Below are 22,837 nucleotides of genomic sequence, written 5' to 3'. Positions count from 1 at the left end.
CAATGCATTCAATGCAAAGCATTGTTAAATTGGGTGGCAAGGGGTGAACGTGTAAATACGTACATCATGTTAACATAAACGTACGGATGTCTTTTTGAACGCTTAATATGCCAAACAAAACGATCGTCCGTTGCTGATGCTCACTATAATTATGATCAAAACAGCAAGAATTAACAGCACTAATTATACAGTAAAAATATTTAGCAAACACACAAATAAAATGTTAATTTTTAAACATAAGGGTTTAACACGTGATCAAATTGAAAATTTAATCATTGCGTTATCATACAGCATTTATATTTGATAAGATATATTTCTCAGTGTTGCAGTTTCATGTGGATTCAAACGCTACCTAAACAATGTTTTGTAATATATGAAAATTTACATTCATACCTTGGTGATACTTAAACCTTTATTTATACATAATTTTTCGTCTTGAGCTTTATGGAGATCTTAAAAAAGTTTATAATATTTAATTGTTTGTTTCATTGCATTGCATTTATTAGTTTCAAATTTATTTTAGAACTTCCGAAAAAATCAGTGACAAACGAAAATGTGGATGCTCATGCAGTTGTATAAACTGGCTTGCATTCGATCCAGATGTGGTCTATTTGTTTGAGATATTCCGGATTCTTTACAGCGATCTTTCAAATACAAATATTTTTTTCAATTGACTATCGTTTTTTTACTACCAATAAATGTATTTCGAAAATTTGCTTCAATGTTAGAAAGGGATCAAGAAATCAATCAATAGTACTTACATCGATTGAATTATGCTAAAATCGGCAGTTATTTTCCTATGAACCAAACTATTACAATACTTATTGAGCTGAAACCAATATGCTATAACCTTATGTAGCATCGAGGTTTCGATTTGATTATCCGAATTTTTAGTACTTTCTTGAATCTTCCATTAAAATGTATACACTTGTGCTATAACCAATAGTAAGTCTATTAGCATTAGAAAAAAGCAAAAATTTTCAATAATACCTCCCAGCACAAAAAGGTTTATACTATCCAGCTATAGCTTGTTTATACTAACCACCTCAAATGAGCAGATTTTGTAAAAAACATAACAAACTTTTTTTAAATGCCACCATTTCTTGAAGTTACTACTATTTCTCCAGTATGCAATCAAAACTTAAGCAATGTTTTCAATATGTGAATTACTTTTGGTAAATAATATTCTAAAACAGACTTCTAGTCTTCGTTAGTAGTTGTTCAAATTATATCTGTTACTCGTTTTTACGTTTATCGTTTTTGTTTTTTGATACTGTTTCTTACATCTCGCAAAATCAAGCTTGATGATCATAATTTTTCATTTGCGAATGTGTTCATTAGTTTTGATTTATCAAATCTATGTCATTGTGCCAAACACAGGATTATGACGACATATACCGGGACCGTACTCTTCGTATGCAGCTTTCGTGTGGCAGACTTGGTAAAACTCGGGCTGTTAATACAAAACACACAAAAAATAAGACATAAGTTTTTCCTACGGTAAACATAAAATAAACAGCTCTCACCGTGGATGCCAGCATGCTACCTCCAAACCAGACGGCATATCGTTGCATATGATGAGAAATTACGGACACATCAATAGGTTTTGGCTAAAAAAAAAACAATTAAACGAATAAAACAATACTAATATTGAATGAGAATCATTTTACCTTAATCCTTCCTTCACTAAGATTTTCACTAATTCTCAGTCGTGCATCAACACTGCGTTTAATATCGCGCTGCAGACGTCGCCCTATAACAATAACAGTAGAATTATTATGACTTTAAGATTTTAGGAATTGTCAGACAAATTTTCAAATAAAATTCAGCAAGTATATCTTATTTTAAATCTGTATATGTATCTTTTCTTACCAAAATCACGGAACATTGTGGATCCACCGCTCAAAACTATGTTATTATATAGTGGTCGTCGTACATCGATAGGGCAGTTTTGTATAACTGTATCTACAATTTCCGACAGAGGCGTTGTAAAATCAGGGTTTGAAAATTCCGGATGAAAGAAAATTTCCGGCCCCAGGAATCGCTCGTACCCGACGTCAACTCCGAAAGGATTCTTCGTAATGGCATTGATGCCTTCATAGTGGCGCATCCACTTGGTCGGTTCAGCATCGTATTTTGCAAACTCTTTTGCAATGTCCGGACAAATGTAGCTATATCGCTCTTTAATAGCTTTCGCTGTTTCCAAGCTTTGTTCGGGAGGAATACCAACCTCACGCTCGCGCAGCAAGCTCTGGATGAAGGAGGTAATATTACGGCCTGCAATTGGAATGTGTTTGATGCACGAACCGATCACGTATCCCTCGGCCACAGGAATAACATGTGTTACACCGTCACCACTGTCAACCACGATACCGGTTAACGTTCGCTCTTCGACCGGGCGGGAAGCCCAGCTAGCTGCAAGTGCCAGCACTGCCTGAACGGCAATGTACAGACCCGGCACGTTGAATGTTTCAAACATGATTTCGGCGGTATATTCTCGGTTTTCGGGTGTGTTTAGCGGAGGCTCCGTCAGCAGAAAGTGATGATCTTCTGGTTCAGCACGCAGGTACTTGAAAATGCATTGCTCCAGAAACCGTTCCATCAAGTCCCAATCTTCAACCAAACCGTGGCGTACGGGATACTACATAGGTAATTGAGATATGTTATTCAGCTAAGTGAAACACTGAAGAGTATGAATCATACCTTAACAGAGTATCCAGTAGCATCGAACGCTTCATCGCCAATGTAAAAATCTAAATCTTCCACGCCTTTGGTCACTCTGCGGGCATTCTGATCACCTACTTTGGCCGATTCTTTAATTGCAATTGCAGAAGGAATGATGAACTGCGGTTCCTTATTCGCCGCAAATCCAAGTTTTGTGTAGCTACGGGTATGTATACAGGTATGATACAAAAAAATGTAAAAAAATAAACGACTAAGCATGAATAATATTATCATAGCGAGTGATTCCTGCATTTAGTGATTTGATCTTAACTCTTCAAATAAAAATGAATATTTTATCAAACCACCCATGATTGTGTGGCCCATCGAGTGATGACACATACCCAGTTCCTACATCGATTACACACGCTGGAAGTCGTCCGGTCATCTTTACTACCCTTATGGACCTGAATTGGCAGGACACACAAACACTAAATGTAAAGATGTTTTTCTACGTGTCTTCTATTCAGTTTTAAGTAAAGAATTATAGACACGGGAAACAGTAGGATCAGCACCTTATAACAAGGGGAACTTTTGCCCGATAAGAGGTACTTATATCCACAAAACAAAACCACACCTAACTACTGCGACCGTACTTGCTTCTACTTCTTTTTCAACACGGGTGGCATAGATATCAGGCTTAATTTTATAAGCCTATAGGGATTGCACTCGAGGGAAATGCACTATTCAAACAATAGTGCGTAACTGGTAACTAAATAGTAGTCTGGTTGGGCTATTTCGATAAGTTTACCATTCGATATATGGACAAATTTTATTTATTTTCACTAACAGATTCTTCTTCAGCTTTGTTGGCTGTCAAAGCAGTGCCTACTTGGGAAAAACTGTTTACATTGCATAGTTAGAATGAACCGGTTTAGCGTAGCAAATGGGTAATAAAATTGATTCTTCTTCGACAATTGAACCAGATTTACAGATAGTAGCGAGAAAAATTATTGTAATGAGATCAATAAATAGTATAGCATTGATTAAAAACTTTTCAAATATTTAGGAATGTCATCCAAGCGGCTAAACTGGTAGTTTTATTTACAACGAGCGGAGATTGGTCAGCTGACATATAAGTACAAAATTACTTCATGATTTGGGCTTTCGTTTTAGTAAAAATTACGTAAAAACACAACAATCTCCTATCGGTAGTATACTTGCAGTTGCAACTTACAAAGCTGAGCAGCCGACGGCTTGACGCGTTAACGAAAATGTTTAGGTATGCAAACAAAAGTGGCGTATATGGTTAACTTATATAATAAATGATCGTGCTTAATTTTACTGTTGTTAGTCGAATAGTTGTGTATAGTTTCTTCAATTTTTTTTGTATCCATCAGATTTGCTATTAAAGTCGGTCTTGCTGGGAGTTTCATTTACTACACTAAACAAGAAGGTATTTGGGAAGAGGATACTGAAAAAGTTTATGAACGATATGCTGCAGCTTTAAAACCGCATGTGGAATCAGTAAAGCAACAAATCCCTCTGGATGTGAGTTACAGCGCAAATGCGATCTACATATAATACAATTTGATTTATACATTTCTTTACTTCATAGCTACCGGCTCTTCCTTCCAGCGGAGAGCTATGTTTTGTTACGAAACACTATTACAATGAGGGTGTAAAAAATACGATCAGGTTCATTCATCGACTTCCTTGTTATGCAGGACAGTGGGCCAAAAAGGGTTCTGACGCGATAAAACAGGCATTGGATGCACCATCTCAGAATCAAACGGTAGAACCAGTTCTACCAGCCCCCGTCAAAAAATAGTTTTAAAAAAATCGGTGATGATTCTATAACTGTTAGTTACAGTAAATAAAAATGATATTGTAACTAACATGGTAGTGTTTTTGTATAATTTGCATTTGTACATTGCTTGCCACGGGTAGATAAGCACTAGTATTAACAGAATGTTTAAGAAATTGCAAAGCTGTGCCCTTATTCAAGTAGCAGCATAAGCTTAGTTTATAGCAAATAATAAAACCACTATCGTATAACGGACTCGGTTTATTTGTATGAAAAAGTAACAAAACATATTTGAAAAAAGTAGGGGCGCCATCTCCCTAGCTTAAAAAATTCTTCAAGTTGAAGAATTATAGAACACACCACATATGAATGAACTATCTCTATTGCTGCTGGTGACAGGTAGATGTACAATAGTAATTGGAAATGGAAAACAAAACACAGAGATAAGAAAAACACATTCGCTACAAGTAAATTTGCGGTTTTTCCTCTTGTATTAAACGTCAAACTCCAGTTTGCACGACGCATTCAAACTTTAAAAAGATGGACCAGCCGCTAGATGGCGCTATGCAATTTTGCCTGACTAAAGTTCTATTTTTAGAACCAAGTGTCTTACGCACATTTGCCGGGAAAAGTATGTTTTTGTAGCTTTTAGATGCGCTACGCATTCTCTTCTCTTTCTCTTTTAAAGGCAGTGCTGTACGAGGAAAATGGGGTACGAAATAGTTACGCCTGAATCAAAAGCATGCATGGATCAGTACGGATTGGAGAGGATACGCAGAGACTTGTCTGACGGATGCTTGACATCGGATTTTATCGTATAGGCGCATTAACATTAACGACGGCATGTTACTGTTATGCTTTCTGTTCCTTCTTATCAGTTGCAACGTCTTCTTCACCACTGTCACCATCGGCATCTTCATCACCAGCGTCATCTGCCGCTCCTGCAGCTGCCCCCCCTTTGTTCTTATTTCTCCTGCGTCGCTTCTTCTTGTCCTTACCGGAGCTAAGAGCATTTTTAGAGGTCGCCAATACTAACTCCGAGGCTAACAGCTTCTTCATATCCTCATCTTGTACGCTGTGCTCACTCTCGTAGCACGTCGCATCAAATGGGTAGCCTGTCACAACTTTCAATCCGTTCGGAAGGACGAGAACCGTGTATTTGAACTGAGCAACATATTCATCTGAAAGAAGAATCGAATAATGAACACACGTTATATTTATAGGTTATATTTTGAAACAAACTGCATAGCTACAGGTCACATGAAACTGTGACAATGTTTAAGAATCGTTCATGTCCGCTTCTATGCAACCAAGCACTAATAATCATGCATGTACAACATGCGATTATAGCAGAAGAATCGTTACAGAATAATATTTTAGCGAAAAACGTTTGTTAATACAAACTATTTTAGCATAAAGTATTATGTCTGAACGAATTGTTAAAAATCGGTTTGTTATGGCAAGGTGTCTGGTCGTGGGACTTTAGTAAATACTGCAGCACGCAATTCTCCTTGCGGAAATTTTCATTTACGCTTTGATAAAATTAAGCTACTTACTATGCTTCTCATATAATACTTGGAAAGGTTCAACCATTTTATGTGCAACGCATTCGTTGACACCTAGTTTGGCCTTTGCCTCCTCTTCGAAGTTCCGCAAATTGAACGGCATTGATCCGTACTTCTTTTTGACCTGGTTCAATGATTTCGGAAGATGGTGCGTTAACGATTGATATGAAAAAAGACAAAGGATTAATAATTAAATTATGTAGATATGCACATGGTCAGATGCTGATTGCACTCCGTTGTTTCCAATAAAGAAAAAATATGTAATTTATATACCCTCAGCTCTCATAATCTTATACAACTCATTGGGTGATTTTAGTATTATCAGAAGCTCCAGATCGTATTATTTTGAAGAGAAAGTAGAAAATCAAAGCAACATTCATTCCCCCATCCAGATAACTAGGCTAAACTATAACGACGAGAAAAGGTGCGAAAGAATGAAATGTCACATCTTATGAACAACATTTCATTCGTGTCACCTTGCTCCCCCCATCACACCTGTCCCAGAAATTCAGAGAAGGAGAAAGAATTTGAAGATCAACACACACACATTTTCTGCAAGATAATTTTTCACTGTCGCCTGCTCAAACACCGTGACTCCCTCGAGTGCGTAGGTTTTAATCATCGGGTACAATTACATATATATTATTGATTTAGAAAGATTTAGGTGATGTGCTTTTCTCTTTTTACTACACCACACCACAAGATTCGAACTTCAAACTTCTGAATCCGTGACAGAATGCATCAGTTGAAGCCCAACTGGTCTCCTTGACAACATGCGCACTTTGATCGCTTTTGTCGATCGTTGTGAAAAGATCTATCTTACAGTCAGCTAACACTTACCTCTCCGAAAAACGCACGCGATGCTTTCAGCTTAAGTTGGTAATTTTCGTCCGTCTTCTTATAGATAGACACCCGGGTATCGAGTTCCTTGCCGAGTCCTTCGCCAGTGCTGATCAGCACGTCCATCGCGTACACTTCGTATTTTTCGAACTCGCACTTTTCGTGCTCCTTCTTTTGTGCTATTGTCGGATTCTGAATGATAGTCTTTTCACCGTCAATTTTGAACTGTTTCAACTGATGGCTTAGCATACCCTCGATTGGCTTGCACTTGAAATCGGCCGCGATCTTCTGCACAGCCTCAGTAACCGCGTAGTTGCCGGTGCCGTCTTTCAACAATCGTAACGCGGCCTGACTGGCATGATAAGCTGCTAGAACGACGTCTGCCGGTCGACCCTTGCACTTGTTCTCGGGTGTCGCACCCACCACGATCGTGTGCGCCGACACTGCAATGAATCCGTCGATGTGAGCCCCCATGTCGATCTTGACGACATCGTTCTCCTTCAGTAGGTAGTCCGTATCATTGCGCGCTGGTGAGAAATGGCATATACAGTTGTTTACTGAGAGGCACGTCGGAAAAGCAACGCCCTTTTTCATGCCTTCTTCATTTTTATATTTCTGTATTACGGAAAGAGAGGAAGTAAAATAACATTTCATATCGATTAATTGCTTCCTGTTCTTAACGAGTATGAAAAACAAAAAAAAATGTGTGTCCTCATAAATTATTTCACAGATTATATCATTGATAAATGTTCATCTCAGATACTATCTAGCTTTAATTAGTTCTTCCTTAGAGGAAGATGTAATCATCGGACAATCACAAATATCAATAACACCAAGAACGATGAAAAATTATGGACGTATTCCTACAAATGTGGGATTCGAACCCACGCGTTTTTGTACAACGCGAACGACGCTACCCGACTTAGGCATAATTTGACTACAAGACAGTTGCTTATACTTTCACCAGGTTCTTTCAGGAATATTATAGCCTTGAAATATTTTCTTATCGCATATAAGAATTTCTCACCTTCTCAGCTTCTTGCGCCAACATTTGATCGCCTTTCCGACATAGTTCTTTCACCGAAGCTCCGACCACACAGGCACGGATTGTTGTTTGAAGGATTTCTGCAGAAAAAAAACAAGAGTTCTTGTGAGCTCACCAATAATCTAAAACTGAACCTTCAAATATTTAAATACATTTACAAGCTAATTTTATGAATTTTGAAGGTTATAAATAAATATCTTCTATATTTTCTATTTCAATTACACGAATGGTGGTCCAGCATTGAGAAATCATATCGCCAATCAAAGTAGAACCATTGATATGCTGAAAATCCTTTATAAGCATACACACATTGTTTGATAACCTCGCAAAATGCAGCTGCTTCGAAAACGTGGCCTCCTGCGACAGGAAACCGGAGCGCGTTTTGTGTAACACCTTTCACACACATACACATCTGTTGGTATGTCGATGGAGGGAAAGGATGGCACCACGCCACACGCAATCAAAAACTGTGCTACAACATAAGCCACGCGTACCGCTTGACACGCAAAAGTGAAAGGATTTCCCCGTGCAATAGCTTGTGATCTGATAGTTGGCCCACATTAGACTATAAATATATAAACACACTTACTGTTCACAATATCTCCGGCTAATTTGTACTTCTCGACGACGGTGGAGTCGTCGATCGTCAACTCTTGCTCCGTCTGTTTCTCTACGGGTGGCATGTTGCTGCGACTGTTCTTTCGTTCAGCACAAAATAAACTCAATCTTTGCTCCTACTATTTGTAGTACAATACGAGTAAACTTGCTCAAAATGATTCGTTTGAGCAATAGCGCAAACTGAATCTCGTCAACAGGATTCCGTACGATTTTCGATTGCGAAGCGCTCTAAACCCGTGTGCACGTTTCGCTTTGACGCGGCAGAATTTTTTTCACATCCCTTGCATGTGTGTACCTAGGGCTTTACCTGTCATCTGACGGTGGATAGACGTTGTCATGTTTGACATCTAAAAGAGCGGATAACATTACTGGCCCATAAACTATTGCTGGAGGCGCACGAGATTTTTCTGTTAGTCCGTAAAATTTTAACATAAAAGAAAATAAATTATCATCAATAACCTTTTCCTTAATGTACTATTTCTTCTTGATGTACCTTTAAACAAATTATTTTCTGCTTGGCTCATACACTTGTTTGTCTGTTAATCACGAATTGAAAACAATTGGTTTAATACCTATTTTCAAATGACCATTGCTGAAACACTCATTAAGTATTCTGAAAATTTGTTGGCTGCATCTGTACATGGATCTATGTTCTTCGACAAATGCAAGCAATTCAATATACATTAAATTTTTTCAAATGACAAAAATTGTACATCTTTCTGTATATGGGAGTTCGCAAATTGATTTCCGTTGAAAAAAACTATACTAAAAATTGCTACAATTCTATTCTGTTTCACATTTTCAAGACAAATTCTGTCTTTCCATATGAGAAAGCAGTGTAACGCTGTCTTGAGTAAGACCCTTTAAACGTCATAGAGATTTCTGTTTACTTCTGACGATGCACGGCCAATCTAGCGTTGGTGAGCAACTTATTGAATCTAGGCACAGCCGAGCCTTACTAAAACGACAAGTTAAAGTGAATGGATTAACGGACAGAATTCTTAGAGATACAAACATCAAATAATAAAATGGACCACTTCGCCAATATTTATGGTGGTGAGCATCCTTCAACGGTAAGGAGCGATTTATTGGGTTTCATGTGCGAATGATTGTCTCTAATTGGGGATGTTTTTTTTTATTTATCAATCATATCAAGGATCCGTTGGACATAACCTCTGAAATACGAAAGAACCAAAAGCAATCAATTTCTACAAACGAAAGCTCAAACGCCTTGGAATTATTAATCAAACAGGAAAGGTGTGAATCGGATGATGATACTGAAAATCAATACGAAGATGTTAATAATGGTATAGTAACTGGAGTCGATCGTGTAATACAAGAAAGTTGAATATGTTATTTAATAATAATTTTCGGAACAAATTTCATACGGTTTTAGATGCAGTCACAACGTGTGGTGTAGCCAATTATAATGTTGAAGGTACTTCATCGAACCAGGTAAGCCACAAAGTTAGGTGCAGTTTGTATTTCTCACATTCTATACAAGCTTAGGAAATTATAGGTAAATTATTTTGAATTAGCTTTCGATTTCGATTATTTTGAATTAGCTTTCGATTTTCATTATGTGTTATTAGTGTTACTGTTTACACTCCCGGCAGCGTTTACTAGCAAATTAGCTAAGTAACGGGAAGAGAACACGGCACTCCCGAACGGAAAAGGGTGTTAGTGGGTCTGGAGCATTAAGAGCAACTATTGAATGTTCTTTTCTCGTTTTGAAGCTTACCTCATTAAATGCCTCCTATCGCTGTCGTAAGTAAAAGCAACAGAATAGGATTTTCCCATATCGACGCTTGCCTCATTTGAAGCTCTCAAATTGACGATTCCTTCCTTATGACATACCTCATTCAGATTTTAGAACCATGGGTGTCTATTTTTTTCAAACCCTTAATGATAACATATTCAAGTAACATCTGGGAACCTTTTTTATTTTTAGTCAAATGTAATGAAATAGCTTTTTAATGTTTTTATAACCGTCTATATTCCAATACATATAACTAAAATAACTAAAGTTAATAAATAATTTTAATAAATATTTACATCAGGGTAACTTTGTTCTAACTTTTATAGACACTTATTACAGATAAAACAAAAATGGAAACTGTTGGCTCTCAGCTAGTTATGTCGTCGGTCATAGCAAAGCTTGATCAAAAAATGGATGCAAACATGAAACAGATGATGAAACTCACCAAAGCGATAGCTTCATTTAAAAAACAAATGAACAAGCTGACAAATAGGTTGTTTCCATCACAGTCCTCCAATTCAAAAAGACGTAGGCACAGTATGGTTTCAATGAATAAACCATTTTCCTATTCAAAAGTCAGTTGCAACGAGGAGCTAGATACCTTAGAAAGCCACCTCTCTACAGACGATAACTTTCAAAAGATGGTAGAAATGCTGAATCAGCAGATCGATACGATGGATTTTAAGCAGCGAATGAATAAAGCTCTTCGTTTGTTGTTCACTCGAAATTTTTTAGTAGATTGCAGTTGGAGAGGTGGCGGGAAACCTGGTCCCAAAATACGAATGTCATCCAACCAGCATATTTTACGGCTGTTCAAAGTAATAGGAGAAAATGGTTATAACTATGTATCGAATTCAGACGTTCGAATTTTCTTTCAATGCAAAATGTATAACGCGGCCAAATATTGTTTAAAAAGTCAAAACATCATGCCATAGTACTTTTAGTAGTAGCAGATATATATATATATATATATATATATATATATATATATATATATATATATATATATATATATATATACATATATATATATATATATATATATATATATATATATATATATATATATATATATATATATATATATATATATATTATTTGATATAATAATCAAATCGTCCTCCGACCTGTAAATTGGCAAACGTTGTTTAAAATTAATCTTTTATTCTGAATATATGTTGCGTTTTATTACGTAGATTGACTATATCCTGAAAAGTACTTTTTTTTTTGGCACACAGTCTGGTTACACAGTTTAGTGCTAGCGTCAAGATACAACATACGTTGTGAATAACTCCTTTTCATGTTGGAAGTGTTATAACGACGGTAGTCAAATATTTGAGAAATTGAAGGGTTTCAAAACATCAGTCATTGATTTTTTCGTATTCTTCATCTATGTGAGATATATATTTTGCTTGTTGATTTGATGTTGATTGAGAAACATGTTTAATATGTTACTAAAATAGGATATTTATTTATAAGTATTATTCTTTTTACTATTTTAGGTACCAAATGCCGCAAATTTTTACAAAACAAGTCAGGATCCTCAAATAACGCCGTTGACCATAGGAAAACTTGAAGAAATAATAGAAGCAAACAAGATACAAACAATGAAACTAATCCAAGCGGTACGTTTGTTACAAAAACAAATAACGGTGCTGAACGACAAGTTGTTTCCACCACAGCCATCCACATCAAAACAGGTTGTGCGCCATAAAGGTTCTGAGCATGAACCGTTTAACTATCCAAAAGTCAGTTGCAAAGAAGAGCTGGAAGCTTTAGAAAAACATCTCTCCACAGATGATAATCATCAAAAGATGATAGAAATGCTGAACCAGCAGATCGATACGATGAATTATAAGCAGCGATTGCATAATGCGCTTTTTTTGTTGTTCACTCGTAAGTTTCTAATAGAATGCAGTTGGAGTGGTTGCGGGAAACCTGTTCGGAAAATACCTTTTTCACATTACCACAACATTTTACGGCTGTTCAAAGTAATAGGAGAAAATGGGTATAACATTATATCGAATTCGACGCTTCGAATTTTCTTTCAATGCAAACTTAATAATGCAAGTAAAAGTACAATGTTTACAGGGAGCAGGAAAAGTATATGTCGTGTTAAAATGCAAAACACCTCATCATAATTGTAATTGTGTAACCCAAAGTGTTTTACGTTTTTGATCTCATGGAATTGTAAAACTGGGTATACTGAACATGAGCTTGGCCAAGCAACTTGAGTGGCCGAGAGAGCTAAATTTCATATCTAATTAAATTAAGCAAGTTTTAACATCGACGTCAATAAATTTTGACGTTCATCTTTTCGATAATTGTTAATTAGTCATCTTTTCGACGGTCAAGCATCACTATTGCTAGCATTACTGTTTTTGCAGTTTCATTTATCGGAATGAGGAAAAACCAACTTGGCTTTTCACGGGTTTTCGAATTCACTGGTCAGCATTTAATGCAATAAGCATTTGAAGGTGTTTTAGAAAGGCCAGAAACCGAACCTCGATATTATACTATAAGCGACTGGTAGAACACATCATTTATCTTGTGTACAAAAAGAGAAAAAGACTCAATTGGAGCAACAACACTGGCATTTCAGTTTAGACCACTACTTACAAGATTCTCCAATTCTTCGAAACATAAACAAAAAATCTTATACATTAAGAACTAACAGAGAGTAAAAACTAGTAAGCTTCATATAACTGATGTAACGGCTAGTATAAAAGTTACAGTTAAAGGCCAAATAAATCAGTATTGATCTAAAACTCGTAAAGAAAGAACTTATATTTTGCCACAACGGAACTCTCCTCAGGTCTGCTTCTAGTGAAAATTTTAACTATCGTTTCTGTGGCGAACCAAATTGCGAAGAGTAACAAGCGGGAAGGTAAAAGGAACCTAGCGAATTGTGCAGATAATAAGTAGCGAACAGCGCAAACCCATTTTAAAGAAAAACATGCTACGACACGAGCAGTAGCTCCGGGCAGATAGCAGAATTCATAACTTTTTATGCAAGCATACTACAGAAGCCATTACAGCGAAGCATGTGATTATTGCAAGGCATTGTAGTTAATCGAGGAAGCATGGCTAAAGTAATTATTAGCTACATAACAAAGCGACAAATGAAAAATAGATACGGATACATATAGTTGTAATTGTAAAGATACTTGTAATAAAAGTTAAATTAAATTAGTTAATTGTAAAGATACTTGTAATAGTTGTTGTAAAGATACTTGTAATTGCATTGATACGGTAGAACATAAAATATTGAAATGTGACAAACCTAGGCTTTAAAAAAGTATATCCACTGTGTTGTTCAAGAATGGTAAGAAAGAATGTAGAAAATGAGAAAGCTGAAAACGCTGATATCGTATCAATATTTGTAATGAAGAAGATGTGAAACTTTTAAAAGCTGAAGCATTTTAGAATTATTAGTTACAACACAAGAAAAAATTAAAAAAAAGTTAAAATCAATGTAGTACACAAGAAAGTACGCAAAAGATTTGAACGAAACATTATAAATGACTTTAGCATCGTCAGACATTGACACATAATAAAAAAGCATTCTCTTCCTGTAAATATTGCTGCTGGCTTGAACAATATTTGAAGTTACGGAGCCGTTCTCCGGAACGATAAATGAACGTGTTGTTCAGTTATGAGTCTTAAAGCCTAACGATCACGAATTTTCATTAGCCTCTATAAAAGCCAAACCAAACAAAAAGCCATCATTTGCGAGTGGTCGCCGAATTGTGATAAAGTTATTGTTGCTTTGGTTTCCGACGCTATCAGAAAGCGTGATGGATGACTTTCATGGCAGCGGAGAATCTGGACCGCAAACGGTAAGCGTTAAATTGTATTGCCTCGTTTGGTAATAATGTTTTAAATAACCTCTTTATTAACCATATCTAGGATCCATTGGACATATCCTCCGAAGTGCTACGGGAGTTGCAAAAACAAACTTGTGTAATACAAGAAAGCAGTAGCACTCTGGAACTATTAATCAAAGAGGAAAAGTGCGAATGGAGTGATAGTCCTGAAAATCAATTCACAGATGGTAATAATGGTATGATTACTTCATGCATCTTGTTGCTTACAGCATTAAAGATCAACACGTTGTCAGTGAATAGCAACTTATTGAACAAATTGAAATTATTTTTAGATCCAGGAACAACGAACGAAAATGCTGCGATGAAAGCTGATGTAAGTAAAAAATTGTATTCTGTGTGCATGAAAATGTAAATTGGTTTTCATTGAATACTATCTTGATATGACGTTAATATAATACAACTATATTATGGTTTAGTTTATTAGAACATATAAATCTTATCTAGCCTTTATGCTTCTCGTTGAAATTTATTTGCGCTTCTTTAGCTACAATTTGTGCTCTAGTTACTATTGATCTTGTATTTGAAAATATTTTTACATATGCTTTTTTTGTATTACAGAATAATGTAATGGAATGTAGAATAATGTCGTGCTTCACTATTTTTAGTGATTGAAATAATATTGATGTTATCAAAACCTCTTTCCCAAGTTGAAAAAAATGAAGTTATAGAAACATTTGCACTTAATATATTACTTTCTTAATAATTGTGCAGTTGACAACCTTGATTGATTGTATTACAACATTGTCGTTCTTTGCAAAGTATCGCTAGTAGAATAGTTCATATTTCCATTATATTTCTGTCGTCAAATCTTTTTTATATAGTGTATACTGTAATGTTATAAAATGTAGAAATTTTTACAAAAGCTTCTTATAATATAAGATTAAATAAGTTGTTTCGCTTAAGTAATAATACAAGGAATTTTGTTATATTTTAGACACGGATCACAAAGAAAACAAATATGAAAAGTACAAATCCTCATCCAATGACGGTGATTGAAAAATTAGAAGAAATGGTGAATACAAACACGAACCAAATATGGAAACTAACGAAAGCGATAGTTTCATTAGAAGAACAAGTGAAAAGGATGACAAACAAGTTGTTTCCGCCACAGCAAAACACACAATTTTTGGAGAATTTCGGCATTTCAACAGAGTTATTTTCTCAGCGTAAGCCATTTGCATATCCAAAAGTTAGTTGCAGAGAAGAACTGAATGCTTTGGAAAGCCATCTCTCCACGGCAGAAGATTTTCTAAAGATGATACAAATGTTGAACGAGGAGATTGAAGGAACGGATTTCAAGCAGCGAATGCATGAGGCGCTCTTTTTGCTGTTCAAGCGGAAGTTTTTAGTAGAATGCAATTGGCTAGGTGGTGGTAAAAATGGCCCGAAAATACCTATGGCACGATATGAAAATATTATACGGCTATTCAAAGTAATAGCAGAAAACGGGAGTAATACTATACCATATTCAGTGGTACAATATTTTTTTAAACGTAAACTTGCTAACGCGAAAAAAGGTGCAGTTTACGGCGGGAACAGAAAATCTAAATGTCGTCTTAGAATTAAGCAAGTCTAACAATACTATAATATCGTTTTTATATTTTCTAACGTACGTCGCATGTATTTTTGGTATTCAAAAAATATAATAAATAGAGTTGGTATGTGGTCTGATAATTATGATTCATGTTTTTTTACATACAGTCGCTAATGTCGAGAATAAATGGTAACTCCTGTTAAGCTGAAATGAAAGGAATTCTCAATTCAATTTGAGCGTAGTACTCCTATGTCGAAGTTTTTTAGTCTTTCGGGGGTCATCTTTAACAAGCCAACGCTTATTCTAGCTTAGGGGTTTGTGCTCGTATGTTGAATAGCTTAAAGTACTAGCTTTGATTTTACATCTATCTGCAATGTAATTCCTTAAAAAAACATGTCCAATGCAGTGCAAAGGAAAACACGTAAAAGAGATGAACGTAACATTATAAATGACTTGACACATGAATTAGAATAAAAGGGTTTCGCTCACTGTAAATATTGTTGCCGGTTCAATTAAAGTGACGGAGGCACGAACGTTTATTAAAAGTGTTGTTCAGTTATGTGTCGTAAAGCTAAAGGATCACGAATTTTCAGTAGCCTCTACAAGAGCCAAACCAAACAAAAAGCCTGAATTTGCGAGTGGTCGCTAAATGGTATTATAGTTATTATTTTTTAGGTTTGCGACGCTATCAGAAAGCGTGATGGATGACTTTCATGGCAGCGGTGAATCTGGATCGCAAACGGTAAGTGTTAAATTGTATTACCTCATTTGGTAACGAAGTTTTAATTCACCTCTTTATTAACCATATCTAGGATCCATTGGACATAACCACCGAAGTGCTACGGGAATTGCAAAAACAAACTTGTGTTCTACAAGAAAGCAGTAGCACTCTGGAACTATTAATCAAAAAAGAAAATGATGATGCTGAGAATCAATTCATAGATGATAATAATGGTATGATTACTTCAAGCATCATGCACCATCTTGTTCAATATAGGGCATGAAAAAAACATGTTATCAATGAATTGTAACTTAATTTCGTTTTAAATAAATTAATACCAATTTTAGATGTCACATTATATGGCGTGGGCAATAATAATTCCGGAAGAATCTCCTCAATGCAGTTGAACAATGGCGTGAGTAACACATTTTACTTCTTATGCTTTATATTAAACATGTTATTTATATAGTTTGTTATTCATAATACCATGGGGAATTCATATAATGGTTTACTACATCTAGTGTGTATATACTGTCAAGTGCTTCATCTTTTATATTCTATTCGTATTCCAATTGAAATATTATCCCAAGTTCTTAGGAACGTTAATATGATGCTTAAGAATGTGAATCACTTCTTATCAAATTTGGTTTTTTAACAAATTTCATTTGTTTTCTTGTTTTCAATGTAATGCTGGTATTCTTGTTTTTTTTTTACTTTGGGAGATTAGTTCATAAATCTATTTTTCAGAAACATATAGCAGTTCCTGTATATAACATAATCTTGTCAGGCGAATAGTTATGTCCATAGGGCATTATTTTAATTTTTGATGTGTTTTTTTTGTATTTTTGCAATAATTACTGAATAAATGGCTAATTTTTTTGGCATGCATATATTATTTGAATGAAAAAATTATAAAAAAATAACTATATTTGCATATTGCAGACACTGAATGCCGATCAAATGAGTAATAGTCATCTGACGACGTCGCAGATCATAACAAAACTTGATCAAAAAATGGATGATCACATGAAACAGCTATCGAACCTAACAAAGTCGGTTGTTATATTACAAAAGCAAATGACGGTCCTGTTTGATAAGTTGTTTCCGCCGCAGCAAAACTTACATCATAGTATTCCATCAGCAGTCACCAGTTTACAGCGTAAAACATTTGCCTACCCGAAAGTTAGTTGCAAAGAAGAACTGGAATCCTTAGAAAACCATCTCGCCACAGACGAAAATTTTGTCAAGATGGTTCAAATGTTGAGTGAAGAAATCGAAGTAAACGATTTCAAGCAACGAATGCATGAAGCCCTTTTCTTGCTGTTCAATCGGCAGTTTTTACCAGAATGCAGCTGGCGAGGTGGTGGGAAATATGCGCGAAAAATACCCATGTCACCAAACCGCAACATTTTACGGCTATTCAAAGTAATTGCGGAAAATGGAAATAATACTGTACCATATTCAGCGGTTCACACTTTTTTTCAATGCAAAATTTATAACGCACCTAATGGTGCAAATTATACCGGAAGTAGAAAAAGTGTATGCAAAAAGCCTAAAATCGCACCTTAATGATTATATATATATATATATATATATATATATATATATATATATATATATATATATATATATATATATATATATATATATATATATATATATATATATATATATATCGTAAATTTTTGTAAAGAACTTTAAAATAAGAAATAAAACTATATACTTACCTGTGGTAACTATAAAGTTACCTTTAGCATTTACTTTATTTGCGTAGGATTCGAAATATTTTGTATGTTTTACATATTGTTTATTGTACATATACATATTGTAATATTGTTTTGAACTAAAATAAGAAAATTAATATCAGTATTCCCAACATCTTCAGCACACGCATTACTCGATCACCAAGATCTCATCTATGCATACCAAGCCTCCTTTGTTTTGTGGTGGCAGTACTTCATTCTTACCTGAATAATATATGCAATATCCTACTTTTTATGTTCAATGTAATGTCTATGTTTACGTTTGTTTATTTTAGTATTCTGTTATAAATGAGTTAAAAACATGAAAGTAAATATGGTTTTAATAATTGGATTTCGTGGTAAACATTTTTGATTCTCAATGTCGTTTCCTAGGTCACTTCTCCGTTATTATTAAATTTGGTAGTCAGTTTGCATCAACTTTAAGAACATACTTCTATTTATATTAAATAGTAGAATCAGCGCAACAGCAATAAACTTTAAAAATTATTGAGGTATGGATATGAAAGCGTTTATTTATTTTAACATTTCTTGCAGCACGTGACTAACAAATTTGATAGTCAGCTTGATTGTTGGTAAAACCAGCACGATCTGTAAGGCTGATCGTAAACGTGTAGCATCTGGAATCTGCACCAAATGCAGTGCAGAAGTGCGAGTTCTCACGTCTATGGGTCCATGGTTAAGTAAATAGAAGGTTAATAAAAGTACGGGTAAACTCTGCGGTTTGATTTTTAAATAGTACGCATGTATCCCCTAACATCGACCTTCGACCCTAACAGCCCCTAGACTCTAACCCTTAAGCCAACATATTAATGGGAATATCCTTGTTTTGTTTGGGCTACGAAAAACTTTACGTTTGTAAGGAAATAGTTTTGGTCGTGATACTGAAGGAAAATTGTGCGTTTGATATTTGGTGATGTGCACGATCTAAATTATTTAAAGTATTCAAGCTGTATAAGCAGTTTTCTTTTTTTACCTAGGAGCCCACTGTGCAGTGCGACCAGAGGGTGACAGTTTTCGTTTGTAGTGTAATCGGCGCACAACTAACCGGTGAAGAACTGACATAAATGAATCGGTTTGTTATGGTATATCGGTATTCGAAGTAACATGAAAAGTGAATTCTAGCTTCAATTTTACGCGAATGGTTTGAATTACTCGATAAGACAATTAAAGCAAAGAAAAAAGATGTAAATGCAATAATAATTGTTTTTGTTAGAAGCTATTGTAAATATGGTTCATAATTGAAGCTACCTCCTGTCAATCGTTCAAGCCAGCAGAAAAGGTTTGGAGTTGAACATCCAATAAAGTGTAATAAAGGACGTTTTTGATCTATTCTGCTAGTGAGATATCAGTAGCGATGGATTATTTCCGAAATCCACATGAAGATGTTGAATTGGAACTTCCTTCCACCGTGAGTTACACTCCCCGCGAAATGTAAACATGAGTTATAATCATTTTTCAATACATCTAGGATCCGTTGGCAATATGCGACAATATCAAAGTGGAGGAAGCTTCTCACATTTCAGCTACGAACCAAACGCAGATGTCGATCAAACTGGAAGGAGGATCTAATGAAGTCTTATATCGCCTTACTGATGAAATAGAAATTGGAGAATCAAAGCTTATGGAAAGCATTGTTTACGATGAACCAAATGAAGAAATGAAAGAAGCTATACAAAAATGCATTGAAAATAGCCATAGAGGTATGTTTAAAGTTGTACAAAAACATAGCATAACGTCTTCTTCAGTTTTCAATTGACATTGCTGCCACCGATTGAATTTATATGGATCACGTAAATCTGCGTTGCCTTGTTTTTTTATCAGGAGACAAAATTTAACAAATTCGTTTTTATAATTTATTTTAAGATCCGCTTCAATTGAATGACACATTTAATACCGCATCATCGAAACCTTTTCAACCCTCAGTAAGTATTGGTCAATGTTCTGTAATGTATATATTGTATCCTCACTTCATCATAATTCATTATTTTTCATTCATTTTCTGGCCTAATTTATCATATTACCTCATAATCATTTTTCATTCATTTTATGGCCATTATTTTAGAAATTTATAAAAATGGCTAGTGACTATTCTTACTTTTCCGATGTTGCGTTAATCTTGTCGTTTTGAGGTTTAGGCCGCTCAATTAAGAACTAAAACTGCTCAATGTCGAGCGTAGTCATCTCTAAATTTCTTATTCCGCCTTTTTGGAGAAAGTTTTAGGAATTTTTAATTAAATATATTTGAAGTTTACGATCGCTCATAAGGCTACATTTTTTTACATTTAAAAAATGATGTCCACTCCAAATGCCACTAATGACTCTAAGAATGCTTTTATCAACGCAAGGTTGAGAAAGCTACACTCTAGTCCATGCCTTTGGTGCTAGAAAAGAACTTCGAGAGTTTTCCATGCATCATCACGTGGCATGTGGTGTTGGACCCTGACCATATTGGTCAGCTTGAACAAGCAAACTTTAGCGCGATTTCAGAAAAACTTGGTGAATTGATCATTAGGTTTTGTCCCTTGTCATAATAAATTTTTACCTTACCATGTAGTTCTATGTAGAAGATCTGGCGAATAATTTTATCAGTACAGTCTCTATTTCTATTTGTGTATTATTATAATTTGTGTAATTTTTTTTGCTTTACTAGGCTTTTCAATCCCTTACCGTTACTGTTAGCTCCACACCGACCAGCAACGTGAGACCATCATTTGATAACTCTGCAGTGGTAATTGACAGTATTTCTCAGCTTAAGCAAATGTAAGAATTTGGTATATGTGATCAAATGTCAATCTTTTACGTTAGAGAACTTATCGTTCATGCTAAATTATGATTGTTTTGTCGAAAAAAAAGACCAACAACACACTGCGATAATTATTTTCAGGGAAAAAAATAAATTTTTTTAATCGTACCTTTGACAGACATCGCACTTTGCAAATTGAAGCACCTGCGGTACAGCACCCTGCACATGCAGTACAGCAGGCAGCACCTGTACTACAGTATGTAACAACTGCAAAACATCAATCTTCATCAAGCGAACGCCCATTACCGCCTAAAAGACAAGGGCCAACGGTGCAACGAGCATCTGAATCTTTTACCAGACAACAATACAAAGACATTATGAATAAGCTGGACACAAATCACACAATTCTTTCACATCTACTCACTGAAATGAAAGGTATGAAGCAAAAAATAAATAAATTGGCGATGCAGATAGAATCATTGCCACTGAATCAAATTAAAACACAAATGGAAACCCCACAGCAACCATCTATAGAATTGAAGCCTTTAGCTAGCCGAACAGAAATGGAAGCCTTTGAGGAGAATTTAAAAAATGTAAACTTTAAGAAAAATGTTGTAGATTGGTTAAACTGGAGGATAACAGATATTAGAAGTAATAATAGGATGGTCCAGACATTGGACTTTTTGTTTGATAGACATTTTGCACTCAATGTAAGATGGACAAATGTCCGTGGTAAAAAAATAGCATTACATCAGTTTCCAAATATTCTTGATATATTTCAGATTATAGGAACTACCCAGCTTGAAACAGCTACGGCAGAAAAAGTGAAAACGTTGTTAATGAAAAGATTAAAATATGCTAAAGATAGGCAGTATGGTTATAAAGCTATATGTCATACGAAAAAAAGGCAATCGAAGACAAGAGAACAAAAAGCAGCGACAGCTAAGTAAGCTAGTAATGTCAGATAATATTGCGCTCATGGATTTATGCTTGTTAAAATAAGTCATTCTGTTTTCTTTAAAGATATTTTGTTTTTAAGGGATAACAGTTATGTTCGTATGATTTCATTAGCGTTAAATAAACTAGACAAGTGAATAATTAGTGTGATAAATTAAATAACTTCCTTGATGAAATCTGTTCAACCGTTTATTTTCCTTTTGGTATCTTTTCGTCTACGGTGGACTAGGATCAATGGCTACGAATATACATATCTACTTGAATGGAACGAGCTGCTATAGGAGCTCGTATCCTGGATAGGTGATTATTGGTAGGTTGCATGGTGAAGGTGTAAACGGATGGGGAATATGGATAAAACGACCGGTGCAGTTTGAAAAAAGCAAGCTGTAGATAGAACGATGGGAGCAAAAAGGGCAACGAAAAAAAATGATAAGAGAGCTTTTATCCGTTGTAGATATTTTACACTACCCTTCCTTTTCTGCATCCTACGAATATCCTATACTCATTCTATATAAATCGACCCTCAATAAACCTTTTCGCGTTTTCCATTTTATTAATTTTCTCTAGTTCTATGTTCGGTAGTATCTTCGATATCAAGCTGCTTACTGCTTTATATACAGTTCAAGACCGTTTCGTTTTGTTTGATGAGTCCCGTAGCCATTTCAATACTTGAGACAGTAAAACGGGTTCTACGTTCAATCCCCAGAGTACCTCTGGAGAACCTAATGACAGTCTTGTCAATCATCTGGTTGTCCCCATAGCCAGGTTTCACAATCCTGATAACTAATTCCCACATGCTAACTGTTTATCGATGCAAGACCCATGTTTAGATATAAAATGTGATATGCTGACGTTCCGCACGACGAAGAAGTTCAAAGAAACTTCGGATCTTATCTTGTTAACAGAGTAAACTCCTTATTTATATATTTTGTTCAGA

General features: G+C 35.3%; 4 protein-coding genes across 4 annotated transcripts; 2 read left to right on the top strand and 2 right to left on the bottom strand.

The window, feature by feature from the left end:
• Window positions 1-437: 437 nt before the first annotated feature.
• On the bottom strand, window positions 438-3,195 carry LOC128727314 (actin-related protein 3). The gene is made up of 6 exons (XM_053821209.1): window positions 3,066-3,195; window positions 2,704-2,884; window positions 1,873-2,641; window positions 1,671-1,753; window positions 1,527-1,610; window positions 438-1,453 (listed from the first exon to the last, which is right to left on the bottom strand). Exons 1-6 carry the CDS (start codon window positions 3,107-3,109, stop codon window positions 1,358-1,360), a joined length of 1,257 nt encoding a protein of 418 aa, XP_053677184.1. The 5' UTR covers window positions 3,110-3,195; the 3' UTR covers window positions 438-1,357.
• A 667-nt stretch (window positions 3,196-3,862) lies between these two features.
• LOC128726137 (MICOS complex subunit MIC13 homolog QIL1-like) lies at window positions 3,863-4,587 on the top strand. Its single transcript, XM_053819927.1, has 3 exons — window positions 3,863-3,943; window positions 4,062-4,212; window positions 4,280-4,587. Exons 1-3 carry the CDS (start codon window positions 3,936-3,938, stop codon window positions 4,490-4,492), a joined length of 372 nt encoding a protein of 123 aa, XP_053675902.1. The 5' UTR covers window positions 3,863-3,935; the 3' UTR covers window positions 4,493-4,587.
• Window positions 4,588-4,777: 190 nt separating this feature from the next.
• Window positions 4,778-8,627, bottom strand: LOC128723057 (proliferation-associated protein 2G4). The gene is made up of 5 exons (XM_053816761.1): window positions 8,508-8,627; window positions 7,901-7,998; window positions 6,874-7,488; window positions 6,025-6,157; window positions 4,778-5,649 (listed from the first exon to the last, which is right to left on the bottom strand). Exons 1-5 carry the CDS (start codon window positions 8,599-8,601, stop codon window positions 5,321-5,323), a joined length of 1,269 nt encoding a protein of 422 aa, XP_053672736.1. The 5' UTR covers window positions 8,602-8,627; the 3' UTR covers window positions 4,778-5,320.
• A 2,309-nt stretch (window positions 8,628-10,936) lies between these two features.
• LOC128724470 (uncharacterized) lies at window positions 10,937-15,851 on the top strand. The gene is made up of 5 exons (XM_053818194.1): window positions 10,937-11,113; window positions 11,996-12,286; window positions 14,205-14,349; window positions 14,392-14,495; window positions 15,117-15,851. Exons 1-5 carry the CDS (start codon window positions 10,937-10,939, stop codon window positions 15,756-15,758), a joined length of 1,359 nt encoding a protein of 452 aa, XP_053674169.1. The 3' UTR covers window positions 15,759-15,851.
• The last annotated feature ends 6,986 nt before the right edge of the window (window positions 15,852-22,837 follow it).

Source organism: Anopheles nili, chromosome 3, assembly GCF_943737925.1.
Source record: "Anopheles nili chromosome 3, idAnoNiliSN_F5_01, whole genome shotgun sequence".
In the NCBI taxonomy this organism is placed as follows: domain Eukaryota; kingdom Metazoa; phylum Arthropoda; class Insecta; order Diptera; family Culicidae; genus Anopheles; species Anopheles nili.
The sequence above is the reverse complement of the archived record's forward strand: the minus strand, read 5'-3'. Positions and strand labels throughout refer to the sequence as shown.

Coding starts and splice junctions, on each gene's coding strand:
- LOC128727314 (XM_053821209.1), bottom strand. CDS start 3,109: ATGACCGGACGACTTCCAGCGTGTGTAATCGATGTAGGAACTGG. Junction 2,885..3,065: donor GTAATCGATGTAGGAACTGG/GTATGTGTCATC, acceptor ACATACCCGTAG/CTACACAAAACTTGGATTTG. Junction 2,642..2,703: donor CTACTGGATACTCTGTTAAG/GTATGATTCATA, acceptor TTACCTATGTAG/TATCCCGTACGCCACGGTTT.
- LOC128726137 (XM_053819927.1), top strand. Junction 4,213..4,279: donor AGCAACAAATCCCTCTGGAT/GTGAGTTACAGC, acceptor TTTACTTCATAG/CTACCGGCTCTTCCTTCCAG.
- LOC128723057 (XM_053816761.1), bottom strand. CDS start 8,601: ATGCCACCCGTAGAGAAACAGACGGAGCAAGAGTTGACGATCGACGAC. Junction 7,489..7,900: donor TGGCGCAAGAAGCTGAGAAG/GTGAGAAATTCT, acceptor TCCGTAATACAG/AAATATAAAAATGAAGAAGG. Junction 5,650..6,024: donor AGTATTATATGAGAAGCATA/GTAAGTAGCTTA, acceptor TTCTTCTTTCAG/ATGAATATGTTGCTCAGTTC.
- LOC128724470 (XM_053818194.1), top strand. CDS start 10,937: ATGGTAGAAATGCTGAATCAGCAGATCGATACGATGGATTTTAAGCAG. Junction 14,350..14,391: donor TGAAAATCAATTCACAGATG/GTAATAATGGTA, acceptor TGTTGCTTACAG/CATTAAAGATCAACACGTTG. Junction 14,496..15,116: donor ATGCTGCGATGAAAGCTGAT/GTAAGTAAAAAA, acceptor GTTATATTTTAG/ACACGGATCACAAAGAAAAC.